The 26,508-nt window shown below is 33.9% G+C and overlaps 1 protein-coding gene across 3 annotated transcripts; it reads left to right on the top strand.

Annotated features, from left to right (window-relative positions):
• The first annotated feature begins 11,326 nt into the window (after positions 1-11,326).
• LOC122299196 lies at positions 11,327-18,822 on the top strand. Of its 3 annotated transcripts, XM_043109253.1 has the most exons (3): positions 11,375-11,411; positions 17,446-17,668; positions 18,331-18,822. In XM_043109253.1, the coding sequence occupies exons 2-3, from the start codon at positions 17,446-17,448 to the stop codon at positions 18,651-18,653; spliced, it is 546 nt and encodes a 181-aa protein (XP_042965187.1). In that variant the 5' UTR covers positions 11,375-11,411; the 3' UTR covers positions 18,654-18,822. The 3 variants fall into 3 exon arrangements, with proteins under 3 accessions (XP_042965189.1, XP_042965188.1, XP_042965187.1); XM_043109255.1 differs by lacking the exons at positions 17,446-17,668; positions 18,331-18,822 and adding an exon at positions 12,307-12,825 and having other exon boundaries at positions 11,327-11,628; XM_043109254.1 differs by lacking the exon at positions 17,446-17,668 and having other exon boundaries at positions 11,330-11,628.
• Positions 18,823-26,508: the final 7,686 nt, after the last annotated feature.

The raw sequence follows: 26,508 nt of genomic DNA, 5'->3' as shown, positions 1-26,508 counted from the left end.
TGCTTTTTGGTGTTTTATGGGGGTCTGTTAGGTGGGCTCTGCTTTGTCTTATTGTTGGGATCGTGGGTATATGCCATCATCAATCCAACAGCAGTCTCTCACACACACACACAGCGAGAGAGAGAGAGAGAGGGACAGGCTCTCTGGAATCTGTGAACAATAATTTAACTTTTGCTTTCCTCTATTTTTCTTTTTAAGCTAAGGCTGATGCTTGCTTATCACTTATCATAGAAAAAGTTTTTGCTTTAATTATCTTTCCTCTCTCTCTTATCATACGTAGTCATTTGAGGATTAGGAAGCGTTAATTGTGTTATGGGGACCAGGCAGGAAATAGGGTCTTCAAAAAGTCAGATTTCTGAGTTGGTGTGGTGCTGTAAAACAGAGAAAAACACAAGGTCAAAAACCATGTGTATTGGGATTACAACTGTAATGTGCTCTTTTTAGCACTCTATTAAGCCAAATAGTCTCAATCATGTAAGGTCTAATTTTGACCCAAAGGATGCCGTAAGTGTGAAGTTTACAGTAGTGGGTCTTGCTGGGTCTTTGTGTTCAGTGACCCGAAAAGATTACTTTTTTTTTTTTAGGCTCATTTCACTTAAAAGATTAAATTTTTCATCATCAGCCCTTAAACCTTGTTCTGGAAATTTGCACTTACAATGTTTATTTCTCCTTTTTACATTGTAAATTGCCCATTTGGATAATATTAATAAATAATAAAACCCCATGAAGCGGGCCCATGTGAAGTTTTTATAAAGTTATATTGAAGATTAATAAATCTAGATATAGTATTAAGAAGTTCAAATCTCATCTACTTCCTTCTTTTTTTTTTTTTTTAAAGTAAGATTTACCATTCAAAAGTTAATTTTAAGATAAGAGTAATACTATATACAGTCGTGAAATATATAAACGTTGCGTAATCGCTTTAAAAAATAGTAGAGTCTACGATTAAAAAAATTAATTTTTTCTTTTATGTGAGTCTCGTATTAATTTATTTTTTTCAAAGAGACTGTACAGCGCTTGTACAACCACGACTGTAAATATCATTTCTCTATAATACATAACCTGATAACTACAAAATTTACTATGAGCAAACGGTCCGGTAAGGGCAATTTTTTATTATTTTGATATTATTTATTTATTTTTAATACTCTAAAATATTTTTAAAAAATAATTTTTTTAATCACTAAAAAATATTATCGAAATGTAGTTGTCGGTGAGAGAAGTATTTTTCATTTAGTATTCTTTTCCAAAATTTGCAGCAAGAGAATGACAAAATTCCAGCTTTATGGGTCAACCAGAGGACTAACACACAGCTCTATATATTCTGAATTCTCTGTTCTGCACCAAAGTAAAAGGTGCTTAAACCTATATAGAAGTTATTCTTTTACTGTATTTTATTTTAAATCTCAAGAGAGTTAAAATATTTAAAAGATAACATAACAAAAAGCTACGGAAATTGTATCCGTTTGGGCAGCAAGTTCTTGGAACCTTTCGAAATGTCAAAAAAGCGAAAAAACGCGTAAAGTCAAGTGGCTGGAATTGAATGATATTCTTGGACAATGCAAAGAAGCCCTCTGCATTCGGAAAGAACGAACCAAAACGACAAGAAAAGCAAAGGTAATTTCTGCAATAAATTCTGGACATATTGCTCAGAAGGGTTTGTGCATGGACCATCGGATAATGTCAGTTTTAGCACGAGGAGATGTTGTGCTGTTTACAACAGATGGTCCAAAACCCAACACGTTGAATGTTAATTTTTAAATCAAGTTTGTAATTTTTTTTAGGGAATAAGCATTTCTTTTCCAACTACGAAATGGTTCATCACCTAAAATGTGTTTTGACAATCAAATGCAACCTATTTTCTGCACAAACGTCCTCATCTGTGTATATGGACCTATCTATTGATGTATTTATTCATTTTTATTGATATCTGGTGTTTGAAAATAAAGCCCCAACTTATTTTGGAGATACACAAGTCCTCAACGAGACAAATTCTCAACAAGGAGTATTTTACAAGTATATTTCGAATAATTTAAGAGAAAGTTCTCTCAATCTCATGGCCCTTGTTAGGGTTTTTTTCCTCGAGTTAAAGGCCCAGAGTCTGAGCTAAATACCGTGAGGGGCCTAGGCTAACCAAACAACCCACCAACGTAGTTAAAGGATTCCTAACCTTGAAGCGGAAGCCAACCCACAACTTGGGAAGCGATAGAAGTCTGCCATGGCATAGAGGAGAGAGGATCATGCCACTTCGACAGGACTGAACTCCAAATAATCTTGAGAGTATAGTTGGGCACAAATTACGGTAGGCCCTTGATTTTCTAATGAGAATGAAATGGAGAGTCTGATGGCGTGCATCCCCTGGCACAATAAGGCAAAGGGCCATGTCATATTAAAAGAGTATGACAGAAGGAACTACTAAGGAGACGCATCCCCCTGACACAGAGTATGGATGTTTGATCACAAGGATCAGGTATAAAAGGCAACTCCTAAGCATCAAAAACTCTCTCTAATCTCTCTTAACTTTTGGCTTATTTACACTCTACTCTAAAAGGATATTGACTTTGGCATCGGAGACTCCTCAACCACCACCACAGCCACCGTCTCGCAGTGTTTTCTTTGTGTTCCCAGGCGTAAGATAAAAGACCTGAGTTGTTGTGATCCATATCCAAAAGCATGCAAAATACGACGTTAACAACCCCTATAAATTATTTGCATTTTAGAGGATTTGAACCTACTAATATACTTAATCTACCACTATCTAAACAATTGATTATTTAGTAAGGACCTAAGCTCTGGTAGAATGAATTATTGAATAAATAACAAGTAAACATTAGTTCTTAAGCCATTAAAATTAATTAGCTTATGTAATACCAACTTAATTCCTCTATTTTTAGTCCATGTTTGAAGGATCCTCTAATTGTTAACAAAGCATCCTCTATTCCATTCACCAATACTTTGTGATTGACAAGGGTATCTTCAACTATTTCAGCCTTGCAGTCCTCTCACTCTATATTGATGTTGGCAAGGAATTGAATTGTATAAAGCCTTAGCTACAAAGGAAATATTACAAAAGGGTTTCTTTGGATTGCAACTAAAAATATTCACACACTGTTGTGTCATGGTCAGCTTATGTTGATAGGTAGAACCATTATTTAAAAAATAAATAAAAATAAAAATAAAAAGGCAAAGTGTAGTTGAGTTTCCTCTCACTGTGACAGAGACACAGAGAGAAAAAGAAGGGACAACTTTCAACCTTTGTTTCTTTTGAGTGTTTTGAACGCCATTTGTCCATCTGGAAAACAATCAATCCAAGGGGTTTTGCAAACTCCAATAGACATACGCGTGTATCGGTTAAAGATTCTTTTGACTTTCTTTTCTATCCTCTTTTGCCTTCTTTTTTACGTCTATTTTTTTAAAAATATTACACATCCTATAAAATAAAATTCATAAATTCATATAATATTTAATAAAAATATTTTTATAATTTAATATTTTACATCAAATCACATTACTTTTATAAAAGGTAAAATATTTCTCTTTTCTTTTCTAAGATGTGTATTTATATAATTACAGCTACTATAAATTTACCAACCCCCTTGTACTCGAAAGAAGAAAAAAACGACATCAATCGGTTAAAGGGCTATTAGCCTTTTATCTGCACATAAAACAGAAAGAAAGCCTAACAGTTAAACAAAGTCACCAAATGACAGTTGAAAGGTTATAAAAATATAATTTAAATAATTAAATTTAATTATTTTAATTAGTTTAAGTTTTTTTTTAGATAAATGGTAATTTCACATAATATCATAACAGAAATTTTGAACTCTATACTGACTCTACAAAATAACACTCTTAAATTGATATAAATTTATGTAATATCTGATAAAAATAATTTTACAATATATTATATCGTATCAAATCACGTTAATTTGTGAGTTTAATTTTATGAAACCACTTTTAATTACTATATTTCCTTTTTGGTCTTTTGAGTAAATAGGACAAACAATTGAAGAACGAGACATATTTGAGGGAGTGGCGAAAGTTACCGAGTAGTGTTTTTAGAGAGAGATAGTCCTCATTCTCTTTAGAAAACTCCATTTCAGTAAGCGCCGTTGCCGGAGATGAGGGTGGTAAGGTAGTATTTTTTCCTCTTCCTTCCAACAGTTCAGTTTTGGTCAGACATGTTGCTCTCCAACCGCCATCTGCCTACACGCGCCATATCACCCCATCCTACAGCTGCCAATCTACTAGAACGAAGCGAAGTTGGGCCAAAATGATCATCGCATTGACCTCACGCATGGCTTGTTACTGCTCGTTGCCTTCACGCACTGCCGTGCTCCAACTCCTCCAACGGCTACACGCACAGTACCAACAGCTTCATCTCGCCAAGCTTTTCCAGATCTAGGCCACCCCATCTCCATCCCACTAGCGCGTGCCTGCCTTGTGCCATCACAAGAGCGTAAAAACTCAAATGATCACTAGTCGCAGATAAGTCCACCCAATGCTATACTTTTTCTACTATGTTACACTTTTTCCTAACTGGTGATCTTAAAAAAGGGACTGCGGATCTCTCCAAAAATATCTCAAGACAACTAACAACAGTATACCCGCCACTATCATCGCTTTCAGCAGAGGTTCCACCGCTATGGATTTTATTGTTTGCAATATTTTGCGAACAGGTTATTAATGTCTTTTAAAACGACGTCCTCTTTGTAGGACATGGTTGAATACCAAGAAATTGATCACAAAAACTTTTTTTTTTCCTTTTTATCCTCTACTATGCACTGTTGTTATTGTTCTAGAGTATTTGATGGGGAACCTTATCCCTCCTCATATATCATCTTTTTTACTTTTCTAATTAAAATTACTTGCTTGCTTTAAAAAAAAAAAACAAAAAACAAAAACAAGAAGAAGAAGAAGAAGAAGAAGAAGAAGAAGAAGAATGAGACATATTTGTACTTTATTCATCCGAAATTGCAGCTACTAGAAGTTTACCCACCAAATTGTGCTGAAAGAAAAAAAAAATATATATATATATACATCATTCGGTTCAAAGGCTATTTGCCTTTTATATTCACGTCAAACAGAAAGAAAGCCTAATAGATAAACAATGACACCAACTGGCAATTGAAAGGTAATAAAAATATAATAAAAATAATTAAATCTATTTTTTTTATTAGTTTAAATTTTTTAGATAAGTAATGATTTCACATAATATTAAAGTAGAAATTTTGAGTTTAAACACTGACTTTATACTTTACTCTATTTAATTAAATATTTTACATATTAAACTCCTTCAATGAGGAAGAGTCTAGCCCATATATGAAAGAAAATATTAAGAATATAATGTAAATAATTAAATCTATCTATTTACATTAACTTAAACTTTTGGAATAAATAATAATCTTACAAAAAGGACTGAAGCTGCTGTTACTAAGTTAAAAATATAAAAATTCCACAGCTCAATCTTCCTGCTTGGGCATAGAGATTGAGGATCCTTGGAATCTGTCTCTTGATAATTTTAAGGCTCATGGCAGATTTGATGAACTGTTATGACTATGTTGAATAGAAGGGAAAAAATAAAAAGATTGTAACACTTCAACATTCTTAAGTTGCTATGATCTACTCTGATATGTATCCTTTTGAGGTTCAGATCAAGTTCTAGCTCTATCTATCTTGTGTCCATCTAGACACCTCGTTACAGGCATCTCAACTGGTAAGGATACTATTATGAACACGAGTACTATTAAATATAATCAAGAGTTATGTATTCTTTTTGAAAAGGAATAAAATTTATTATTAAAAAATTAATTTTTTATGTGAGTCTCATATTTACTCACTTTTATCAATAGAAATTAAATATACTGTGCTTTCGTATTCTATGACACCAAATATTATTTCTCTACGAGCTGACCCAAATTCAGAGTTTCAATACCTACAAGTTTTTTTTTTTTAATCAATTAAAATATGTTTGCTAAGACCCACGAGTTGAACATTCCTCAACCTTTAAACTAGGCCATTTTTATTTGTCTATTTTAATATAAATATGCGCGCTGTTGATGAATGTGGAGAAGCAAGGCATTCCACTCCATCCCAACCACAGAATTGAAGGTATCCTATTTTCATTTCCCAAGTAATACCTAACTTGATCACTACTTTTGTGTTGGGAAGAATTTTATGGCTTGCTTGAGTGTTGCTTATTCTAAGATCCAAACCTTATTTTGCACTTACATTCTATTTCAAGCTAAATGGATAGCATCATGGAAAACATAAGATATTTTGACAAATTTCACTTGTCAACATGTGAAATGACATAAATATCTCATATTTTAGGTTAAATAAATACTATCAATTTCAAGTTATATTGAGAGGATCGTATTCCATCATGCATAAATTATGGTATAGAAAAATGATACTTGATCCATGAATTTGTTCCCTCAAAGTTATGTTTCGGTTATTTTAATTTTTTTATTTAATAGTTAAAAAAAATGACTATTAATAAAATTTTGTATTATTTTATATGTTTAAAAAATATTTTTAAAAAATTAAAATGCATTAGGGGCATGCCTAGCATTGTCCTTTTTTATTTTTTGTTTTTGAATCAAACCGAAGTATACTACTTTCATTTATCTTAAGCTATTACATTTTTATCTTTTTGTACGTAATACTGTAATCCTTGAAGACCCTCTTCTATTCATATTCTCTCCTCATTTACATTGAAAGAAAGTTTAGAAAGGAAATAAGCTACACTATTACATTCTCTCTATGTATGTGTAACTTGCCAATTAGATATGTTCCTCAGAATCCCTTTTATGTCTTCAACCATCTAACCATACCACTCCCAGCTCAACTCAACATTATTAATTGCCTTCACCACATTCAGTGCTCTTCAACTAATACCTTTGAAAAACTTAGTTTTGCACAAAGCTTCATAGCTTGCTACAAAGCCTGTAATTCAACAACTAGAGGATCATTCACATACCCCTTTATGACTACATAATAAGGCCAAGACTTCTCCCTGGTTATCCCTTATCACTATTCCAATACCCATCCTGCTCTCTTTTTGTTTCAATGCAACATCCCAATTCACCTTAACATGGCCTTCTGTGGGAGCTTTCCATCTGCATATTCTCCTTACTCAAGCTCCATCCCCTTGGTCTCTATTTTGTTTTTGTTGAGCTTGCTGAAATTCTACGACTAGTAGCTGCTTGTTTGAATATCACATCAGGCCTTTCGAATTTATTTTAAAAAACAAAGGCATTTCGCCTCAACCAAATCCTCTGTAGTACTATTGACATTAATTCCAACTCTTCTTAATTTAATTTAACAATCCATTTTGCCCATAACTCCTACATATCCCTCTCACTAGATGACCATTTTTGTATAGGATTTTATTTATCTACACATACATCAGTAGTTCTACTACAGCTCCACAGAGCATAGGATATTGTTTCCTCTTGCCTTTTACATATTGGACAATAATGATCTTTTCAACTTTCATGTATTCTAGATTCTTTTTTGAAGGTAGACAGTCATACAATACTTTCCACAAGAACATCTTAACCATACCAGGTATGTTAAGACTCTACAGTACCTTCCATATTTCTTTAACACCTTTTGACACCTCTCCTTTATCTCTTCTCTTTCTGCCTATCTTCAGGTGATAGGCATTCTTGACATTAAACTGTCAATTTCTTGAAGGGGCCAAGATTTGCTTGTCTGGTAGACCAGATAAGCTTATAGGTAGATTGCACACCATTTTTGCCTCTTCTTCATTCAAGATTCCTTTAATCAACTATTCTTTCCATGTTCCAATATTCTAATCAATAAGATCCTTCACCTTTGCATCATTTGCTAGCATTATTCTTGGAGTTTGAATTCTGAATGTAGAAGGTTTTGGGGCCCATTTATCCCTCGATATTTTAATGCTCTTCCCATCTCTCACTCTCCATACCAGCCATTCTTTTAATAAATTCAATGAGCCTCACAAACTTCTTTGCATCACTAATGTCCTATATCCCATCTTAGAATCCAAAATCTTGGAGTTTCTGAAATATTTATCCTCAAGGACCATGGCAGCCATAGACCGAGAGTTTACTAGCACTCTCTAGCATTACTTGGCTAATACAATCATATTCAAAATTTCAATCTCTCAACTCCTTTTTAGAAGCCCCCATTTTGACCCAACTCCTCATTGAATTTTATTGTCATCTTTTTTAAAGCCCCACCAGAATTTGGCCATTTGAGATACTATTTCCTTTCATAATTTACAACACTTCCTTACCCAAGGGTGACAAAAATTGGTTATCTAGTTATTGATCTTCCTCCACACTCTATCTTTAATGACTCTGAAAGAGTTATATCTAGATCTTCTAACCATAATTGGCAGACCTAGATGTTTTTCACAATTACTTTGCTACCTTACTCTAATCTCTTTTATAATTCCTTCTTTCATAGAGGCTTTGAGATTGGGACTAAATAGGATAGTAGTTTTGTGCTTGTTTAAACTTTGGCCTAAGGCTTCTTCATATAATTCAAGAATGCCACTTATCTTTTTCCACTCCACCTAGATTGTCTTCCCAAATATAATACAGTCATCTACAAAGAGTAAATGAGTAACCCTTATATCTCCTCTTGCCATTGACCCCCCTTTCAATTCTGCTTTACTCTCAGTCTTATTAAGCATTGAACTTAATCCTTCAGCACATAAGAGGAAAAGATAGGAAGACAAGGGATCTTGTCGTAATCCCCTTGTAGGGTAGTATCACCTAGTTTGCCATTGACCAATGTAGCTTATGGTAATGCATTTCATTATCAATCCAATCCACCTTTCCCTAAATCCCAACTTTCTCATCACTACCTCAAGGTAAGCCCACTCCACTCTATCATATGCCTTAGATATATCTAGCTTCAAGGCCATCCTACCACCTTTACTCATTTACCTTGTTTACATAGAATGAAGAATTTCTTACATTGTCTGAGATTAACTTTCCTGGAATGAAAGCACTCTGACACTTTGAAATTATCTCATTCATTACTCTCTTCAATATGTTGGCAAGAGTTTTTGCTATAGGCTTATACAATATTATGTATAAACTTATAGGTCTAAACTTTGAATTGACTTAGTTGAGTTTCAACTCTTTGTCTACCCCCCCTACCCCCCCCCCCCCCCCCCCCTCTCCCCAATTTTCTCATTTTGGGAGAGGATCTCATTAAAATCCCCTACCATACACTATGGTTCCTGCTCTCTTAGTATCAAGCTTTGTACTAAATCATAGGAAAACTTCCTTTTCCTTATCTTAGGATGCCCAACCTAGTAAACAACCATTTTCTACCCTTCCATTCTCTACTAATCTCAGCATTAATATGCCAATTAAAATAATTTTTAATTTCTACTTCCTCATTATCTCTCTAAACCAAGCCAAACCCCCCTTCTTCCTACTAGATCTACTACAAAACAACATTTCATTCCCAATCTCTTCTTCAAACTCTAATCTACCGGCTTTTATCATAGTTTCAATCAAGAAGATCATATTGGCATTTTTATCCTTTGCCAATCTCCTCTTCACTAGTGCAACTCTCAGCCAAGAACCATATTGGAATTCCCCACCATTTATCCTCTATTTCTCAATCTCCCATTCCCTACATCCCTCCTTGTCATGAACAATTCTGCCACATTGAAAACACAACTTCAGTAGTTTCTCGTATTGAAATAGAACCCACATTCTCTTCCCTTCCATCCCAGTGGTTCTCCCCCTAGCCAGTGGTTTCTTCAAGTCACATTCTATCCTCACCCTTAGACATTGACCCTAAGCCAACCCATCCTCCTAAACATCAACCCCCTTAACTTTCTCAATAGAACCTCCAATCTGTTTTGCCATCCCCTATGTCATGCAACTTAGTGGTAGATTTAGCATCTGAATCTAGAAACTGTCATGATCAAAGTCCATTAGATGCAGTTGTAGTTTACCATCGTAATCCTTCAACACAAATAGATAATTGTCAAATAGCCATGGACAACCTCCCATTACTTTCTCGTTATCATGTTCTGTTGCAAACGTGATGGTAAAGCAATTAGCTCCAATTTCCTGAAACTCCATTGGCCACCCTCCAAATATTCTCCATTGTTAATCTGACTACTTCCTTCCCTATCTTCCTCTATGAACAAACTTTCCCTACTACTCTCATTTTTCCTTTTCTTTTTATCTTCTCTGATTGACTACAATTAACTTCGATTGGCATATTTTCTTCCTCAGTAAATTTTAATCGTTCACATATCTTCACCATTTCTTCCATGACTCCACCTTTGCCCACTGTAGTGAGCAGCAACTCCTCCTTTCTCATTCAGCAGAAGTAGAAATGGATTCTAACAAACTTCCCCTTAGTCACTTTCAGAGAAAACGATTGAGAAGACTCGCATGCTAGTAGTCTTGGTGGGGTTGAAACTAAGTGAAGACTCGCCTAGCATTGTGCTATGGCATAATTGCAGTGAAGTAAGTTTAAAATCGAGACTACACATTTTCTGACCTTCTTCATTCTTGAGAATGGTGTCATGCAAGAACATCATTGATATTTAAGATCAATACAGTTGCCTTGGCAAAGGAAAACACTTCTTAAAATGAAAAATTGGACCCATAATTTTGATCGATTGTAATTTTTATATTTATATTTTTATTTAATAATTAAGAAAATGATTATTAGTGAATTAGTATTTTTTTTTATTTTTACAGATTTATAAAAAAAATGGTTGAAAAAAGGTAGATTTACACTTCGGTCTACTCTCTATATCCATTTTTTCAGTCCTAGTAGTATTGTCCCTTGGCAAATTTCTTGGTTAAACTATGAATTTGAATTTCTTTTTCCTAAATAATTCCCAACACTAAAAAGCGTCTTAAATGTTTAAGCGTGGCATAGATGTCAGTCTATAGATGCACTATGAGTGAATTATTCTATTATCAAATCGTGTGTAGAGTACATTATTCACATAATTTAAATGATAATATTTGATGTATAAGATTTAAATTTTAAAATTTATCTTCTAAATTAAATTATTCAATATAATTATTTTATCAAGTATGCTCAAAGGCTTGATAATATAATTTATATATATATAAAAAAAATCTATCAAAAATGAAAGTCTTTCTTTTCATTTCATTTCTTTTTTTTTTTTTTTTTTTTTTGAGCCATCTGTACTCTGTTCCTCAAGCATATTTGCAGGAGTGGAGTTAGGTGAAGAAAGGCCCATTGTATAAAGCCCATTCCTAAAGGGAAACTAAGCAGCCGATCTCGGCCCAGTTAAAGCAACTATAAAAGCTCCGAAGGCGTCCCGCCTTGCATTGATCGGTTGATTCGGTTCTCCAAAGCTTAAACCCTAAGACAGAGTCCTAAACCCTAAAAGGAAACCATAAGAAATGAAGCGAGCTCTGGTAAGAAATGCCTCTCTCTTCGCTCGCAATGTTCTTCTTTCTCATTCCAGCTACAACCGAAATCCGAGTGTCTCCATCGCCCCTTTGGCAGCTTCGAATCGGCCCCGACTCGGACTCGAGGCCGACTCGTCCAATGAATCGGATTTGATCCTAACCCGGAAGAATCTTTCTTCCATTTGTGCTGAAGATGTTAGTGATCAAGGTAAAAGTATAGATTTAGGATTGGAAGTTCTGAACTTGGTTTCTGTTTGGTTATTGAGAAAGAAAGAAAGAAAAAGAAAATTTCTGTAAAACTAAAGAAAGAAAAAGAAAAATTCTGTAAAATTCAGAGTCCGAGTTCTTCGGTGTGATGAGTGTTCTATACTTGTGCTATTATTTTTCATTTTGAAAAACCCAAGAAAATCGGGTTATATTATATTTCTTGCTATCTAGTCGGGGAATATGAGATAGCTATTCATATTTATCAAAACAAACCAATATATTATAATAAGATCACTATTCCTTATCTGTAGGAGGTAAGAACTTCCAAGGCAGTATTTGGGGATTCTGAAGCGACTTGGCTTTGTGGGTTTAGGATCTCGACTTTCATCACTTTTTGGGAAAAACTGAATCGTTCAATTCTGGGGTTTGATAATTGTCATTATATCAGGAAGATTCTAATGATCTAGTTTGGTTTCACCAAAAATAAAATAACAAAATTTGTTTTGGGGTGAGAATTGATAGATATATTTTCTGAATTCAAGGGTTTATGGACTTTCATTATCTGCGCTTCAGTGGTAGGCAACTACAAATAATCCAATTTGTTTTACCTTCTTTCGGGCTTTTTTGGTCCAAGCATTTGCAGCTGAATTAATATTATTCAAATGGTTTGGTCTTCCAGAGCTTAAAAGGCGCATAGAGAAGTTCTATGCAGGAGATGCACAAGCGGTACCCTCAATCTTTGAAGCGATTTTGAAGAGGAAATTGGCAGGTAGGCATGATGAGGCTGACAATAAGTTGATGGAACAAATTTGTGGGAAGAGGCGGCAGCCTCTGGATGATATGGATGATGAAAAGTTTGACACTGATGAAGAGTTTAACTCGGATGAAGAGTTTGGCTTTGATTTGGATGAATCATCCAGTGAAACTGATGAAGATTTTGATGCAAAAGAAAGTGACGTGAAGAGAAGGGTTAGGGATGAGTAATATGCATGGTGCAAGAGATGCTATGATTGGTGCTTTTTCTCTCTCAAGCATATGCTTTGACCATGTTGTAAAATTCAATATGAGCATGTAGGCTTGGTTTCTTTTTTAATAAGCTTGAGCAGAAGGACTTGCTATTATAATAATTGCAATTTGTCTGTTTGCACCTATGCACTTTATATTGCTAATTAATTCAGAAGAGAAAACTTTTCTTTCTTGTTTTTGTACTTTTAAAGGTCAAATTTATTATAAGGAAAATTCTATACATCATATTATTATCGCATTAAATAAGATGTGACATACTTATCACTATTGAATAATTATTTATTACATACATTTTTATCATTAAATAATGATAAATACATCACATTATATGTAGTGGAATGCAAGTGAGATAGTAGTGTGATGTATAACATTATTCGTACTTATGTTAAAAAAAAAAAAGAAAAACAAAAAGATTGGAAGAAACTATTCATGAGCATGTTAAAATTTATATTTACTCTTAGCCACGAGATGCGTGAACTATTGTTTACGAAGTACGATATTTTTAAACGACTGTACGATATTTAAACATTTTACGACTGTATTTAATATTATTTACGAAGAAAATATCATACAAAAGCGTTTCTTTGGATTGCAACTTAAAATATTCACACACTGTTGTATCATGGTCAGCTTATGTTGATGGGTAGATCAATGCTGCTTAAAATAGACCATTATTTAAAAAAAAATAAAAAATAAAAAGGCAAAGTGTAGTGGAGTTTACCCTCACTGTGACAGAGACACAGAGAGAAAAAGGAGGACAACTTTCAACTTTGTTTCTTGACTGTTTTGAACGCCATTTTTTCATCTGGAAAACAATCAATCCAAGAGTTTTGCAAAGTCTCCAATGGAGTCATAGACATACGCGTGTATCCGTTAAAGATTCTTTTGACTTTCTTTTCTATTCTCTTTTGCTTCTTTTTTATGTCTATTTTTTAGAATAAAAATTCATAAATTGATATAATATCTAATAAAAATATTTTTATAATTAATATTTTACGTTAAATCACGTTAATTTTATAAAAGGTAAAATATTTATCTTTTTTATAAGATGTATATCTATACAATTGAAGCCACTAGAAATTTACTAAGCTACCCTTACTCGAAAGAAGAAAGAAAACGATATCAATCGGTTCAAGAGCTATTAGGCTTTTATCTGCACATAAAACAGAAAGAAAACCTAACAGTTAAACAAAGACACCAAATGACAGTTGAAAGGTGATAAAAATATAATATAAATAATTAAATTTATTTATTTTAATTAATTTAAGAATTTTAGAAAAATGGTAACTTCACATAACTGCAAAGATCTGAACTCTACACTAAGTATAAAATAAAACTCATAAATTAATATGAATTCATATAATATCTAATAAAAATAATTATACAATCTATTATATCATATTAAATCACTTGAATTTATGAGTTTAATTTTATGGTATCTCTTTTAGTTAATATATTTCCTTTTTTGTCTTTTGAGTAAAGAGGACAATACAATTGAAGAATGAGACATATTTGAGGAAGTGGCGAGAGTTGCCAGGTAGTGTTTTTAGAGAGAGATAGTGTTTATTTTTTCTAGAAAACTCCATTTCAGTGAGCGACGTTGCTAGAGAGGAGGGTGGTGGCTCTCACCTCCTCTCATTTTCCTTTCAATTTCTATACTGTGTATACACTTTTAAGATAGTGTTTTTTTCCTCCTCTCACCAACTATTCAGTTTTTGTCAGATCTGTTGCTCTCTAACCGCCATCCACCTACGCACGCCATATCACCCCATCCTATAGTCGCCGATCTACTGGAATGGAGTGGAGTTGAGCCAAAATGATCGGCACGTTGACCTCACATGCAGCTTGTTGCTGCTCATGGCCTTTACGAGTCACTGCGCTTTGACGGCTACACGCGCCGTACCAGCAACTTCATCTTGTCGAGATCTTCCAAATCTGGGCCATCTCGTCTCCATCCCACCAGCGCGTGGCTGCCTCGCGCCATCACACGAGCTCGAGAATGCAGATGATCACTGGCTACATATTAGTCTATTCGATGTTGTGTTTTCTATTATATTATCATTTTTTCTAACTAGTGATATCTAAGAAAGGACTGTGGATCTCTCTAAAAATTATCTCAAGACAACTAACAATAGTACACCTGCTACTCTCACTGCTTTCAACGTAGGTGTTTCCACCACTACCAACAGTGGTTCCATTATTTGCAACTTTTTGTGAATAGGTTATTATCGTATTTTAAGACGACGTTCTCGTTATAGGACATGGGTAAGACCAAGAAGTTGGTCGCAAAAATCCTTTTTTTTTTCTTTTTTATCCACCACTATGCATTGTTATTATTGTTCTGAGGTGTTTATTGGAGAACTCTATCCCCTCCTCATATATCATGTTTTCTAATTTTTTAACGAAGATTACTTGCTTACTTTAAAAACAAAAAAAGAAGAAAGAAGAAGAAGAAGAAGAAGAATGAGGCATACTTTATACATCCGAAATTGCAGCTACTAGATGTTTGCCCACCAACTTGTGCTGAAAGATAAAAAAAAAAAAAAATATCATTCGGTTCAAAGGCTATTTGCCTTTTATATGCACGTCAAACAGAAAGAAAGCCTATTAGTTAAACAAAGACACCCCTTGGCAATTGAAAGTGATGATCTCACAAAAAGGATTGATTCTACTGTTAAAACTATAAAAATTCCACAGCTCATTCTTCCTGCTTGGGCATTGACATTGAGGATCCTTGGAATCTGTCTCTTGATAATTTTAAGGCTCATGACAGATTTGATGAACTGCTGTTATGACTATGTTGAACAGCAGGGAAAAAACAAAAAGGTTGTAACACTTCAACATTCTTAAGTTGCTATCGATCTACTCTGATATGTATCCTTTTGAGGTTCAGATCAAGTTCTAGCTCTTTCTATCTTGTGTCCAGTCCCATGTAGCTAGCTCATTGACTATCCATCTAGACACCTCTTTACCAGCATCTCAACTAGTAAGCACATGAGTAATGTTAAATACAGTCAAGAGATGTGCACTTTTTTTTAAAAAAAAAAAGGTTCTATTATTAAAAAATTAATTTTTTTTATGTAAATTCCATATTTACTCACTCTTCTAAAAAATTATACACAACACTTGTATATTATATGACTGCAAATATTATTTCTCTACGAGCATTCCCAAATTCAGAGTTTCAATATCTACAAGTTTTTTTTTTAATCAATTAAAATATGTTTGCTAAGACCCAGGATTTGAACATTCCACAACCTTTAAACTAGGCCATTATTTATTTATTTATTTATTTAATATAAATATGCGCGCTGTTGATGAATGTGGAGAAGCAAGGCATTCCACTCCATCCCAGCCACAGAATTGAAGGTATCCTATTTTCTTTTCCCAAGAAATACCTAACTTGATCACTACTTTTGTGTTGGGAAGAATTTTATGGCTTGCCTGAGTGTTGCTGCTTATTCTAAGATCCAAACCTTATTTTGCACCTACATTCATCTTCTCTATTTCAAGCTAAATGGATAGCATCCATGGAAAACATAAAATATTTCGACAAATTTCACTTGTCAACATGTGAAATGACATAACTATATCATATTCTACACTAAATAAATACTATTAATTTCAAGTGATGTTGAGAGAATCGTATTCCATCATGCATAAATTATGGCATAGGAAAATGATATTTAGTTCCATGAATTTGCCCCCTCAAAGTTACGACCTGGTTTTTTTTTTTTTTTTTTTTTTTTTTTTTTTTTTTTTTTTTAACTTAATGATTAAGAAAATGACTATTAATAAAGTTGTATATTATTTTATATGTTTAAAGATGTTTAAAAAAATATTTAAAAAAATTAAAATGCATTAGGGCCATGTCGAACATTGTCCTATGGCATAATGGCATTATGGCAGTGAAGTAAGTTTAGAATTGAGAGTACACATTTTCTTACCTTCTTGATTCTTCATAATGGTGTGATGCAAGAACATCATTTATATTTAAGATCAATACAGTTGTCTTGGCAAAGGCAAACGCTTCTAAAACTGAAAAAATGGACCAACAATTCTGATCGATGGTAATTTTTTATTTTTATTTGATGATTAAAAAAGTGATTATTAGTAAATTGATATTTTTTTTAAAGATGTATAAAAATGGTTGAAAATAAAACAAAAAATAAATAACAAAGTAGATCTACACTATTCGGTCTACTCTCTCGATCCATTTTTTTAGTCCCTATAGCATTGTCCCTTCGCAAATTGCCTTAAACCATGAACTTGAATTTCTTTTCTCTACATAATTCCCAACATTGAAAAGCATATTAAATGTTGAAGTGTGGCATCGAGGTTCAATCTATAAATGCACTATGATTGGCTTATTCTATTATTAAGCGAGTCTATAGAACACATTATTCGTATAATTTAAACGATAATATTTGATTTGTAAGATTTAAATTTTAAAATTTATCTTTTAAAATATAATCATTTTATTAAATATATTCTATACATTGAATTGATAATAGAACTTTTTTAAAACAAAATCCACCACAAATGAAAGTATTTTTTTTTTATTTTTATTTTATGGAGCAGTCTGCACTCTGTTCCTCAAAGCATATTTGCGGGAATGGAGTTAGATGAAGAAAAGGCCCATTGTATAATGCCCATTGCCTGTTCCTAAAGGCAAACTATGCAGCCCATCTCGGCCCAGTTAAATATAAAACCTCCGATGGCGTCCCACCATGCATTGATCTGTTCTCCAAAGCTTAAACCCTGAGACAAAGTCCTTAACCCTAAAAGGAAAATGAAGCGAGCTCTCGTACGAAATGCCTCTCTCTTCTCTCGCAATGTTCTTCTTTCCCGTCCCAACAACCAAAACCCTAGTGTCTCCATCGCCCCTTTGGCAGCTTCGAATCGGCCCCGACTTGGACTCTTCTTGTCCCATCCCGACTCGTCCAATGAATCGGATTTGACGCTAACCCGGAAGCATCTTTCTTCCATTTGTGCTGAAGATGTTAGCGATCAAGGTAAAAGTAGAGATATTGGATTGGAAGTTCTGAACTCGGTTTCTGTTTGGTTATTGAGAAACAAGAGCAAAACTAAAGAAAGAAAAAGAAAAATTCTGTAAAATTCAGAGTCCGAGTTCTTCGGTGTGATGAGTGTTCTATACTTGTGCTATTATTTTTCATTTTGAAAAACCCGAGAATATGTCGGGTCATCTTATATTTCTTGCTATCTAGTCGGGGAATATGAGATAGCTATTCATACTTATCAAAACAAACCAATATATTATAATAAGATCACTATTCCTTATCTGTAGGAGTTAAGAACTTCCAAGGCAGTATTTGGGAATTCTGAAGCGACTTGGCTTTGTGGGTTTAGGATCTCTTGACTTTCATCAATTTTTGGGAAAAACTGAATTGTTCAATTCTGGGGTTTGATAATTGTCATTATATCAGGAAGATTCCAATGATCTAGTTTGGTTTCACCAAAAATAAAATAACAAAATTTGTTTTGGGGTGAGAATTGATAGATATATATTCTGAATTCAAGGGTTTATGGACTTTCATTATCTGCGTTTCAATGGTAGGCAACTACAAATAATCCAATTTGTTTTACTTTTTTCGGGCTTTTTTGGTCCAAGCATTTGCAGCTGAATTAATATTATTCAAATGGTTTGGTCTTCCAGAGCTTAAAAGGCGCATAGAGAAGTTCTATGCTGGAGATGCAGAAGCGGTACCCTCAATCTTTGAAGCGATTTTGAAGAGGAAATTGGCAGGTAGGCATGATGAGGCTGACAATAAGTTGATGGAAGAAATTTGTGGGAAGAGGCGGGAGCCTCTGGATGATATGGATGATGAAAAGTTTGACACTGATGAAGAGTTTAACTCCGATAAAGATTTGGACCTGGATGAAGAGTTTGGCTTTGATTTGGATGAATCATCCAGTGAAACTGATGAAGATTTTGATGCAAAAGAAAGTGACACGAAGAGAAGGGTTAGTGATGAGTAATATGCATAATGCAAGAGATGCTATGGTTGGTGCTTTTTATCTCTCAAGCATGTGCTTTGACCATGTTGAAAAATTCAATATGAGCATGTAGGCTTGGTTTCTTTTCTAATAAGCTTGAGCACAAGGACTTGCTATTATATGATAATTGCAATTTGTCTGTTTGCACCAATGCACTTTAAATTGCTAATTCATTCAGAGGAGAAAACTTTTCTTTCTTGTTTTTGTACTTTTCAAGCTTAAAATTTATTATATATATGACCTCCTATGGTGTGTTTATACTGTTATTCAACCTTGGCCCTTTGGAGAAATGGAAGAAACGAAGTACTTATGTTAAAAAAAAAAAAAAAATGATTGGATGAAACTATTCATGAGCAGTTAAAATTTATATTTACTCTTAACCACGAGATGCGTGAACTAGTGTTCCTGTTTGATTGATGTGCTTAATGTCACTTTTGGTGAGTATCAAGTTAGGGGATTAGAGGCAATCTTTGATGACTATCCTTCTCAGCAAACAATGGATTGGAACTGGAACACAAAATGGTCACAGGTCAGCTACACTGTATGAGAGAAAACTGGCAATATTAGAGAAGCAAAAATCGATCTGAAGATGAATTTCAACAGTATGTATCTATTTGCACCAATGAAGTGGCTAAGTCGAGACCCTAGTAATTAAGTAAAGTGCATACAATGCATTTCATTGAAGACAAGGGCTATTTGGGTGAAAGAAAGGTTTGGAGAAAGGTGTTTCTGGTATCACTTTGCTGGCCAATCCTAATAAGCCTAGTAGGGATTGCTTCCAAATACAGGAGAGCAGGGTGGTGTGATCTTCATCTCCGAACATGGAGAGCCCATTTGCTAATTACAATTGAAGGCTCTGAAGACGTGCAAAGTCATGTCTGAAATTATTGACAAGATCAAATGATGACCAAGTACTTGCAAGTGGATTTTGGAGAAAACTTAATACTAATATCTGTTATTAGTTTGCATTCTCGTTTTTGTCAATGGTTCCACTGAAGAACAGGATTCTTGGACATGGACAGCCATTCTGGATATTGTTGACAGGATGAGGTGATGCATATGAGGTGCATTTAGGTTGATTTAACAATTTCATTTTTGTTCTTAAAAATAAGATCTGAGGATCATGTAATAATTAGGGCAAGTTTGGGGAGTGAGATGAGATGATAATTTTGTGAATAGTAGTAAGATAGTTTGTGAATAGTAGTGAGATAGTTTGAGTTGAATATTTTTTAGGTTTTAAGAAAGGAGAGAGAAAAAGTTGAATAAAAAATATTATAAAGTTAAAGTATTGTAAAAATATAATTTTATAATATTATTTTTGTTTAGAAATTTGAAAAAGTTGTAATTATTATTTTTTATTTAAAAAATTGAAAAAGTTATAATGATTAATTTGAAAAAAAATTGTAATGAGTAGTTTCAAAATTTTGTATTTCAATTATAATATGAGAATAAGATAAAATAAAATAAAATAAGATTAGATGAGAATTTTATATCTCATCCCATGCCCCAATCCTCCGAACCAACCCTTGGCTTTAATAACTGATAATGATGCGTTGATCATATCATTTATTGGATATATTTGGATTTTTTTTATTGGTATTTATCTGTTCCTTCAGATGAATTTTGTTAGACTGGGATATTATTATAATTAGGGTATCCGTTTTCAAGTCAATGTTATTAGAACTTTTATTTTCATCGCTTATGCATTTAAATTTTTTTTTTAAAATAAAATTTCTTACTGATTAAGAAAATGACTATTAGTATATTAGTATTTTTTTTAATTTTAAAAAATGTTTAAAACATATTTAAAAAATGCTTGAAATAGAAAGTAACAAAAAAGACAGTGCTACAATATCCCCTCAATTTGCCCACTTGGTGTAACCCTACAAATTATACCTTTTCTTTTTTGCTAGGGTGTAAATTCTCTTTCTTGGGTGTAAATAATTTCTGTGAGTCGAGGAAAACTTTCCCTTAAAATATAAAAAATAAACTTATCAAGAGTTTAAGGTTCAAATTCTCTCTCTTGAGTTTAAATAATTTTTAGGGTTCACACCCTCCGGTGAAAAGCTAGCGACTTAACTAATTTTGTGTAGAGAAATTTTTGAGAATGTGGTGCACGAGATTGTGATTTATTTTGCAGGAGTGAATCTGAAGGGTCCTGCTTTAGAGAGGTTTCTCAATATTAAAAAAAAAATCATAAAATGAGAAAAAACTTTCCTTTAAAATATAAAAAATATACTTATAAGAAACTCCTTACCAAGAATTTAATGACTTAAAATTAGTCAAAATTTTGTTATGCAAGCGTCAATAATAAAAAAATTACAGGTTCATAAGAAGTAAATAAAATAAAAAATATTCTCTTTGTTATAAACTATCTTGAATTGTATGACCGCCTTTAGCTAGTCGTCAAACGCATAGTGCTAATCGTCAAAAGCATAGTTAGTTAGCCGTCAAACGCATAGTGCTAGTCGTCAAAAGCATAGTCTCCTTTGTACTCCTATATATATCGCTGTATCCTTTAAGAAATTCATAAGTTTTATAACACGTTATCAGGACGATGCGTGAAAAATCTCCCTTCGGCTGCATGCTTGCCGGGATCCAGGACTTTGAAAAATATGAAGAAATTGGTGAAGAGATCTTTCAAGAGTAGGGGCCTGTCCGTGCCTCCATGGAGGAAGAACCAATACATGCAGAACAAGTGATTTGGTCCTTAACGTCGCACAGCCAATCCTGTTCGTGAAAATACAGCTATGTGGGTTTTCCACAGCTGATATTCTTCAGCTCGGAATGATCTGGCACGATTTCCCTCTTGATCCAGTCAAGCATGGCCAACACCTCGAGCTTGAGCTCGTGGCTGCAACACGGAAACTCCATCTCGATGACGTGGTGAGCCGGCAAGGTTGTTTCGTTGTTTCGGAATCGAGAAAGTTGTATTCTGCTTCAACGAGCTCTATCTACTACTCTACCGATCCCATAGGCTTGGTTCGGGTTCGAACGGCGACTTCGGAGCCAGGAATCCGAACGGGACAAGATCTTCGACGATCTGCTACTGAAAGCCTGAGCTGATGAAGAGTGATCCATTTTCATATCATCAACAAGCTGAACGATCCAACAGCCGAGAGAGATGCAGGTTTCCGTGTGAGCTTCATGCAAGATCTGCACTTCCGCTCTAGCAACAAGAAGCTCTGCTTCGCGCCTCCGCAGCCTCCTGATTGCATTGTCATTCTCGATACCGAGAGGAAATCTTCAGTGGTCTTGGAAGCCGATAAGCTGCAGATTCCGACCGTGGCTCTCGTGGACTCCACCATGTCGCTTGATATTTATAAGCAAAAAGGCCATAACAAGCTGGTTATAGAGGGGCACGGATTCTGGGAGGCGGACGGTTCGTGGACTCGAAGAATTTGATCTACCGGGGAGTCTGGAGCCTTCGGACAGAACGGCGTTAGAGGCAGAGACCAAGTACTCGCCATGCTTTAACCCCACAAAGACCTTCCAAAACTTAAGATCCACGAGTTCGACTGCTTGGTGGCCCAAAGCACTACTGATGGGATTCTAAACGAAAGAAAAAAAAAAAAAAAAAAGTGATAGGAAAGTCATGGAGACGACCCCACTCTTCACCAACCATTTTGTCCTTGTCGATGGAGGTGGCTTTGGTGCTCGGTGCTATAGCACATCCTGCCGAAGAGATAAGCCCACGTTTTGTGATAAGACTTTATTTCAATTACGTCACTATCATATTTTTTTATTTTATTTTGTAGGCCCACGCATGCAAGTTGACATTGTGGTTGAGAGAGTGGATGGGTGTTGCTGTAAAGGTATTTGGAGGAGAATTTCCAGTGAATTGGTAGTTGAGCATGTGAACCAGCATCTCTGTCCTTTTTGGTTGTTGAGCATGTGACAGAAGTAGAGCTGTGATCAGAATGAAAGCATGCAGCCGACCAACTATCTTTACAATAAATAAAAAAAAAAAAAAATAGGTTGGTAGGTGCTTATGGAAGATGAATCTGATTCACGAGATTTTGGATTTGTGCACGAAAGTTCAGATGATACTGAAAATAGTACTCTTCTATTTCAAGTAAGTTTTTTCATATATTATTTGAAATCTCTAAGATACAAGTTTTATTTCTTCTTTTATACTTGTTATAAATTATTGATGATATGATTTATCTGAGAATGGAAATGGAGTATCCTTGAAGGATCGCCTTAAATCAATAATTTTATTAAGCACCTCATAATTTAAATGAGTGATACGTGTACCAAAAACTCATTATGATTTATGCACCTGAAGTTGCATAATTGAAATTGTGGAAAGAATATATATTTGAATGAACGTCTCGAATGTGCTCCTGAAGTAGTAATATCAAGTATGCTCCAGAAGTAGTAATATGAAATGCAAACGTTCACAATATATTCCAAATTTATATCTGATCTTTCAGTGACTTAGCAAAATAATGAGTTTTTGATAAGAATCATTAGTCACGTCTTACTAGATCTACATCATTCCCTGAAGTGAATGATAATAAATTTATATCATTCTATTCCCTGAAGTGAAAAGAATAATGCATTTTATTCAAAGAAACTAAGAGATTAGGTGTGATATGATTTCGGGCCAGAAGCTAGTATTGGAAAAGTTATAAGCTTTCTCTTTGAGATGATATTATACAATTATTGAATCAAATATTATGATACATCAAAAACTAATATGATTCAAAATATTTGTATCTTTTTATGGTTATCTTGATCATCTAAAATCAATTACGATAAGTCGAATGATTTTCATATGGACGTCCATAAAAGAACCAGAAAATTCTTTTACTATAAAGTCTTACCACCATAAGTGGAAAGAAAAATTTGCTTGAAACAAATAAGATGAAATTATTCGACGTTATCTTGATTATCATATGTGAACCAGAAGTTCAGATGATAATTAAATTTTGGATGCAATAAGATAAAAATGTCTCATATTCTAACTGCTAAAATTCCAACGAGGATTAAAGTTCCTGTAGGACAATTAAGAAATTCAGCAGTCTAAAGACATGTCTAAAGGCATGTGAGAGGTATTGATATAAAAGATAAAGCATCTCAAAAGAGAAAGACACAAATAATTTGGTGCTCCTGAAAAGGCCATACCCACAGAACAAGTAATAAAATCCATCCAAATTTTCTGTATAAAATTATCCTATATAAACTCTTAAAGAGCATAAATCTCCTGAAGAATGCCTCCTGAAGAGATTTTTCATAAAAATGTCTTCCCTTGAAGAGGGACAGGTACTTGAAAATAACGAGATCTCGATACATTTCATGAATATTGGAGAAATTATGAATAGAAATAAAATCGTTGTCGACAACATATTTCCATATGAGATGGCAATTGACATTACCAGAAGTAATGGAGAAAGTGAATAAAAAACCGTCAAAGAATACCGATGTAAAATATTGGCCAAAATTTAAAAGAAATAATCCTGCAGAATTGATTCACTAGTAAAATATGATGCATCGAGACTTATAATCCAAACACCTAAAGAGGTGATACTTGTTGAATGTCAGTGGATATTTATGGAAATGAAATAAAAATGTGATATATAAATCACGAGTCAGTTTCTTAATTCCTGCAAAATTGATATCACTAAGTAAAATGTGATAAATATGGACTTAAAGTCCAAACACCTAAAGAGATGATTTTTGCTAAATATCAGTGGATATTTATATACATGATATAAAAAGCCTGAAACTTTTAATATGAAAATGTGATATAGAAATTACAATTTAGTTTCTCGAAGAAACAATATTGATATGCTTTTAAAGTGGTTGAAATCATGTTGAGGCTTTTATTAGCTTGAAAGTTACCAAGAGTTTGGATATGCATGATTAACTGCATATTTGTATAGATCATTGGATCATGACATATATATGAAAATCACTGAAAAATAGAAAATGCATGAAGCTTCTGATTTGAATACATAAAGAAATATGTATTATATCTGGAACAAGTTATTATTGCAGTTTATATATATATGATTTAAATGTCATTGAGGCTCCAGAAGAGCTCATGAAAACTGTACATATTTGAAATATAAATCTGAAACCCTTGCGGCTTCAAGGGGAAGATGGATGATATTATTAGTTTTGAAATACCATTTTTTAAATACAATTAGTATTTCAGATTCATATTATGGGTTTGATAAGAAGTGTACATTATTAAAGAAGAAATAAAAGGGAGCACACGAAACATCTACCAGAAGATAGAAACACAAATATGAATATTTGTGAAATATTATTTTATTATCTTGAAGCAAAAATTACAGAAATTTAAGGCACTTTGCATCATTCTTCAAACGCTCTTGTTCTTCAAGAATCTGCATGTCATCCCTATCTAAAGGAGTGGGCAATCGAAAAGAAAATTTAAGCAAAGATTTTAAATTCTTATTCTCTTGTTTTATTACTCCTATCTTCATGTTGGACTCCAGAAGAAGTCGCTGAAGGATAGTAATATTCTCGTGGAGTTTGTCAACTCTACAAGTTCTAGATTGCAGTTACTGAGAAAATGCGACAATGGATGATGAGTATCAGGTACCGAGACTCACAAGTTCATAGATAGCTTCATTATCTGACTTATGAGCCAGATCATTATTATATTGCATTATAGCACCTGTGGTAGAAGCAGGAACAACTGATGAATAAGGTGCAGAATACCTCATATATTGATCCTGAGAAGATTGCTGAGCCATTGTAGAGAGAGATTGCAGGATAAGAATGCAGAAAGAGATTGCAGAGTAAAAATGCAGTATGATTACAAAAAAGTGAAGAAGATGAACTGAATATCTCTTTTATAGAGAAAATTATGATACAGCATCTCTTGTGAAGTAAGAGAAAAGAGACGAAATATAGTTTCATAGTTCTGCGGTGCCTGACAACACGCCTGACACCTACAGAAGAGTTGAAAATTTGCGGTGCTTGTCTGATCTAAAAAGCTGGCCATCGTTTTTATTGAAAAAGGAGGTTGGCGGTTTAATGTTGATGAATTCTCTACTAACTGTGTTATTTACAAGAACTCCAGAAGAGTACAACTCCAGAAGAGTAGTGATGAGCAGAAAGATCTATTTGTGATTATTTTATCAACATGGATCAAGTCTACAGTTAGTTGGATGTACAGATGTGAATTATCTTTCAGATCCACACAAGAAGATCATTGCAATTCATGAGAAGAAAGTTAAAATTGATGTCAAGAAGATACAGTCAAGTAATAATCTGGCAGATTTATTCACTAAAGCATTACCAACTGTAACATTTAAGAAGATTATGCAGAACATTGAAATGCAGAGGTTTGAAGAGCTGTTATCATACACTTTTCAGGGGAAGTAATGTCTTGAAGACTTGTGCTGATTGTACTCTTTTTCATTCGCTAAGGTTTTATCCCACTGGGTTTTCCTTTGCAAGGTTTTAATGAGGCAATCCTAAAGCACTCGACGGTACACATGAATACTGTACTCTTTTTCCTTCGCCATTGATTTTTTCCCACAGGGTTTTTCCTAGTAAAGGTTTTAACGAGGTATATTCTTTAAATATGGTCATCCAAAGGGGAAGTGTTATAAACCATTTTGAATTGTATGACCACATTTAAGCCGTTTAAAATAAATTGTATGATCACCTTTAGCCAGCCGTCAAACGCATAGTGCTAGTCGTCAAAAGCATAGTTAGCTAGTCGTCAAACGCATAGTATTAGTCGTCAAAAATATAATCTCCTTTATACTCCTATATATATCGCTGTATCCTTTAAAGAATTCATAAATTTCATAATACTTTTCCAATTTTTTTTGGAAGCATTCTCTTCCATTGT

Source organism: Carya illinoinensis, chromosome 16 (assembly GCF_018687715.1).
Source record: "Carya illinoinensis cultivar Pawnee chromosome 16, C.illinoinensisPawnee_v1, whole genome shotgun sequence".
In the NCBI taxonomy this organism is placed as follows: domain Eukaryota; kingdom Viridiplantae; phylum Streptophyta; class Magnoliopsida; order Fagales; family Juglandaceae; genus Carya; species Carya illinoinensis.
Note: the sequence above shows the minus strand (reverse complement) of the source record. Positions and strands in the feature narration are given on the sequence as shown.

Excerpts from the sequence above, each read along its gene's own strand:
- LOC122299196 (XM_043109253.1), top strand. The coding sequence starts at position 17,446 with ATGAAGCGAGCTCTCGTACGAAATGCCTCTCTCTTCTCTCGCAATGTT. Across the intron at positions 17,669-18,330 it reads TGAAGATGTTAGCGATCAAG|AGCTTAAAAGGCGCATAGAG; the intron begins GTAAAAGTAGAG and ends TTGGTCTTCCAG.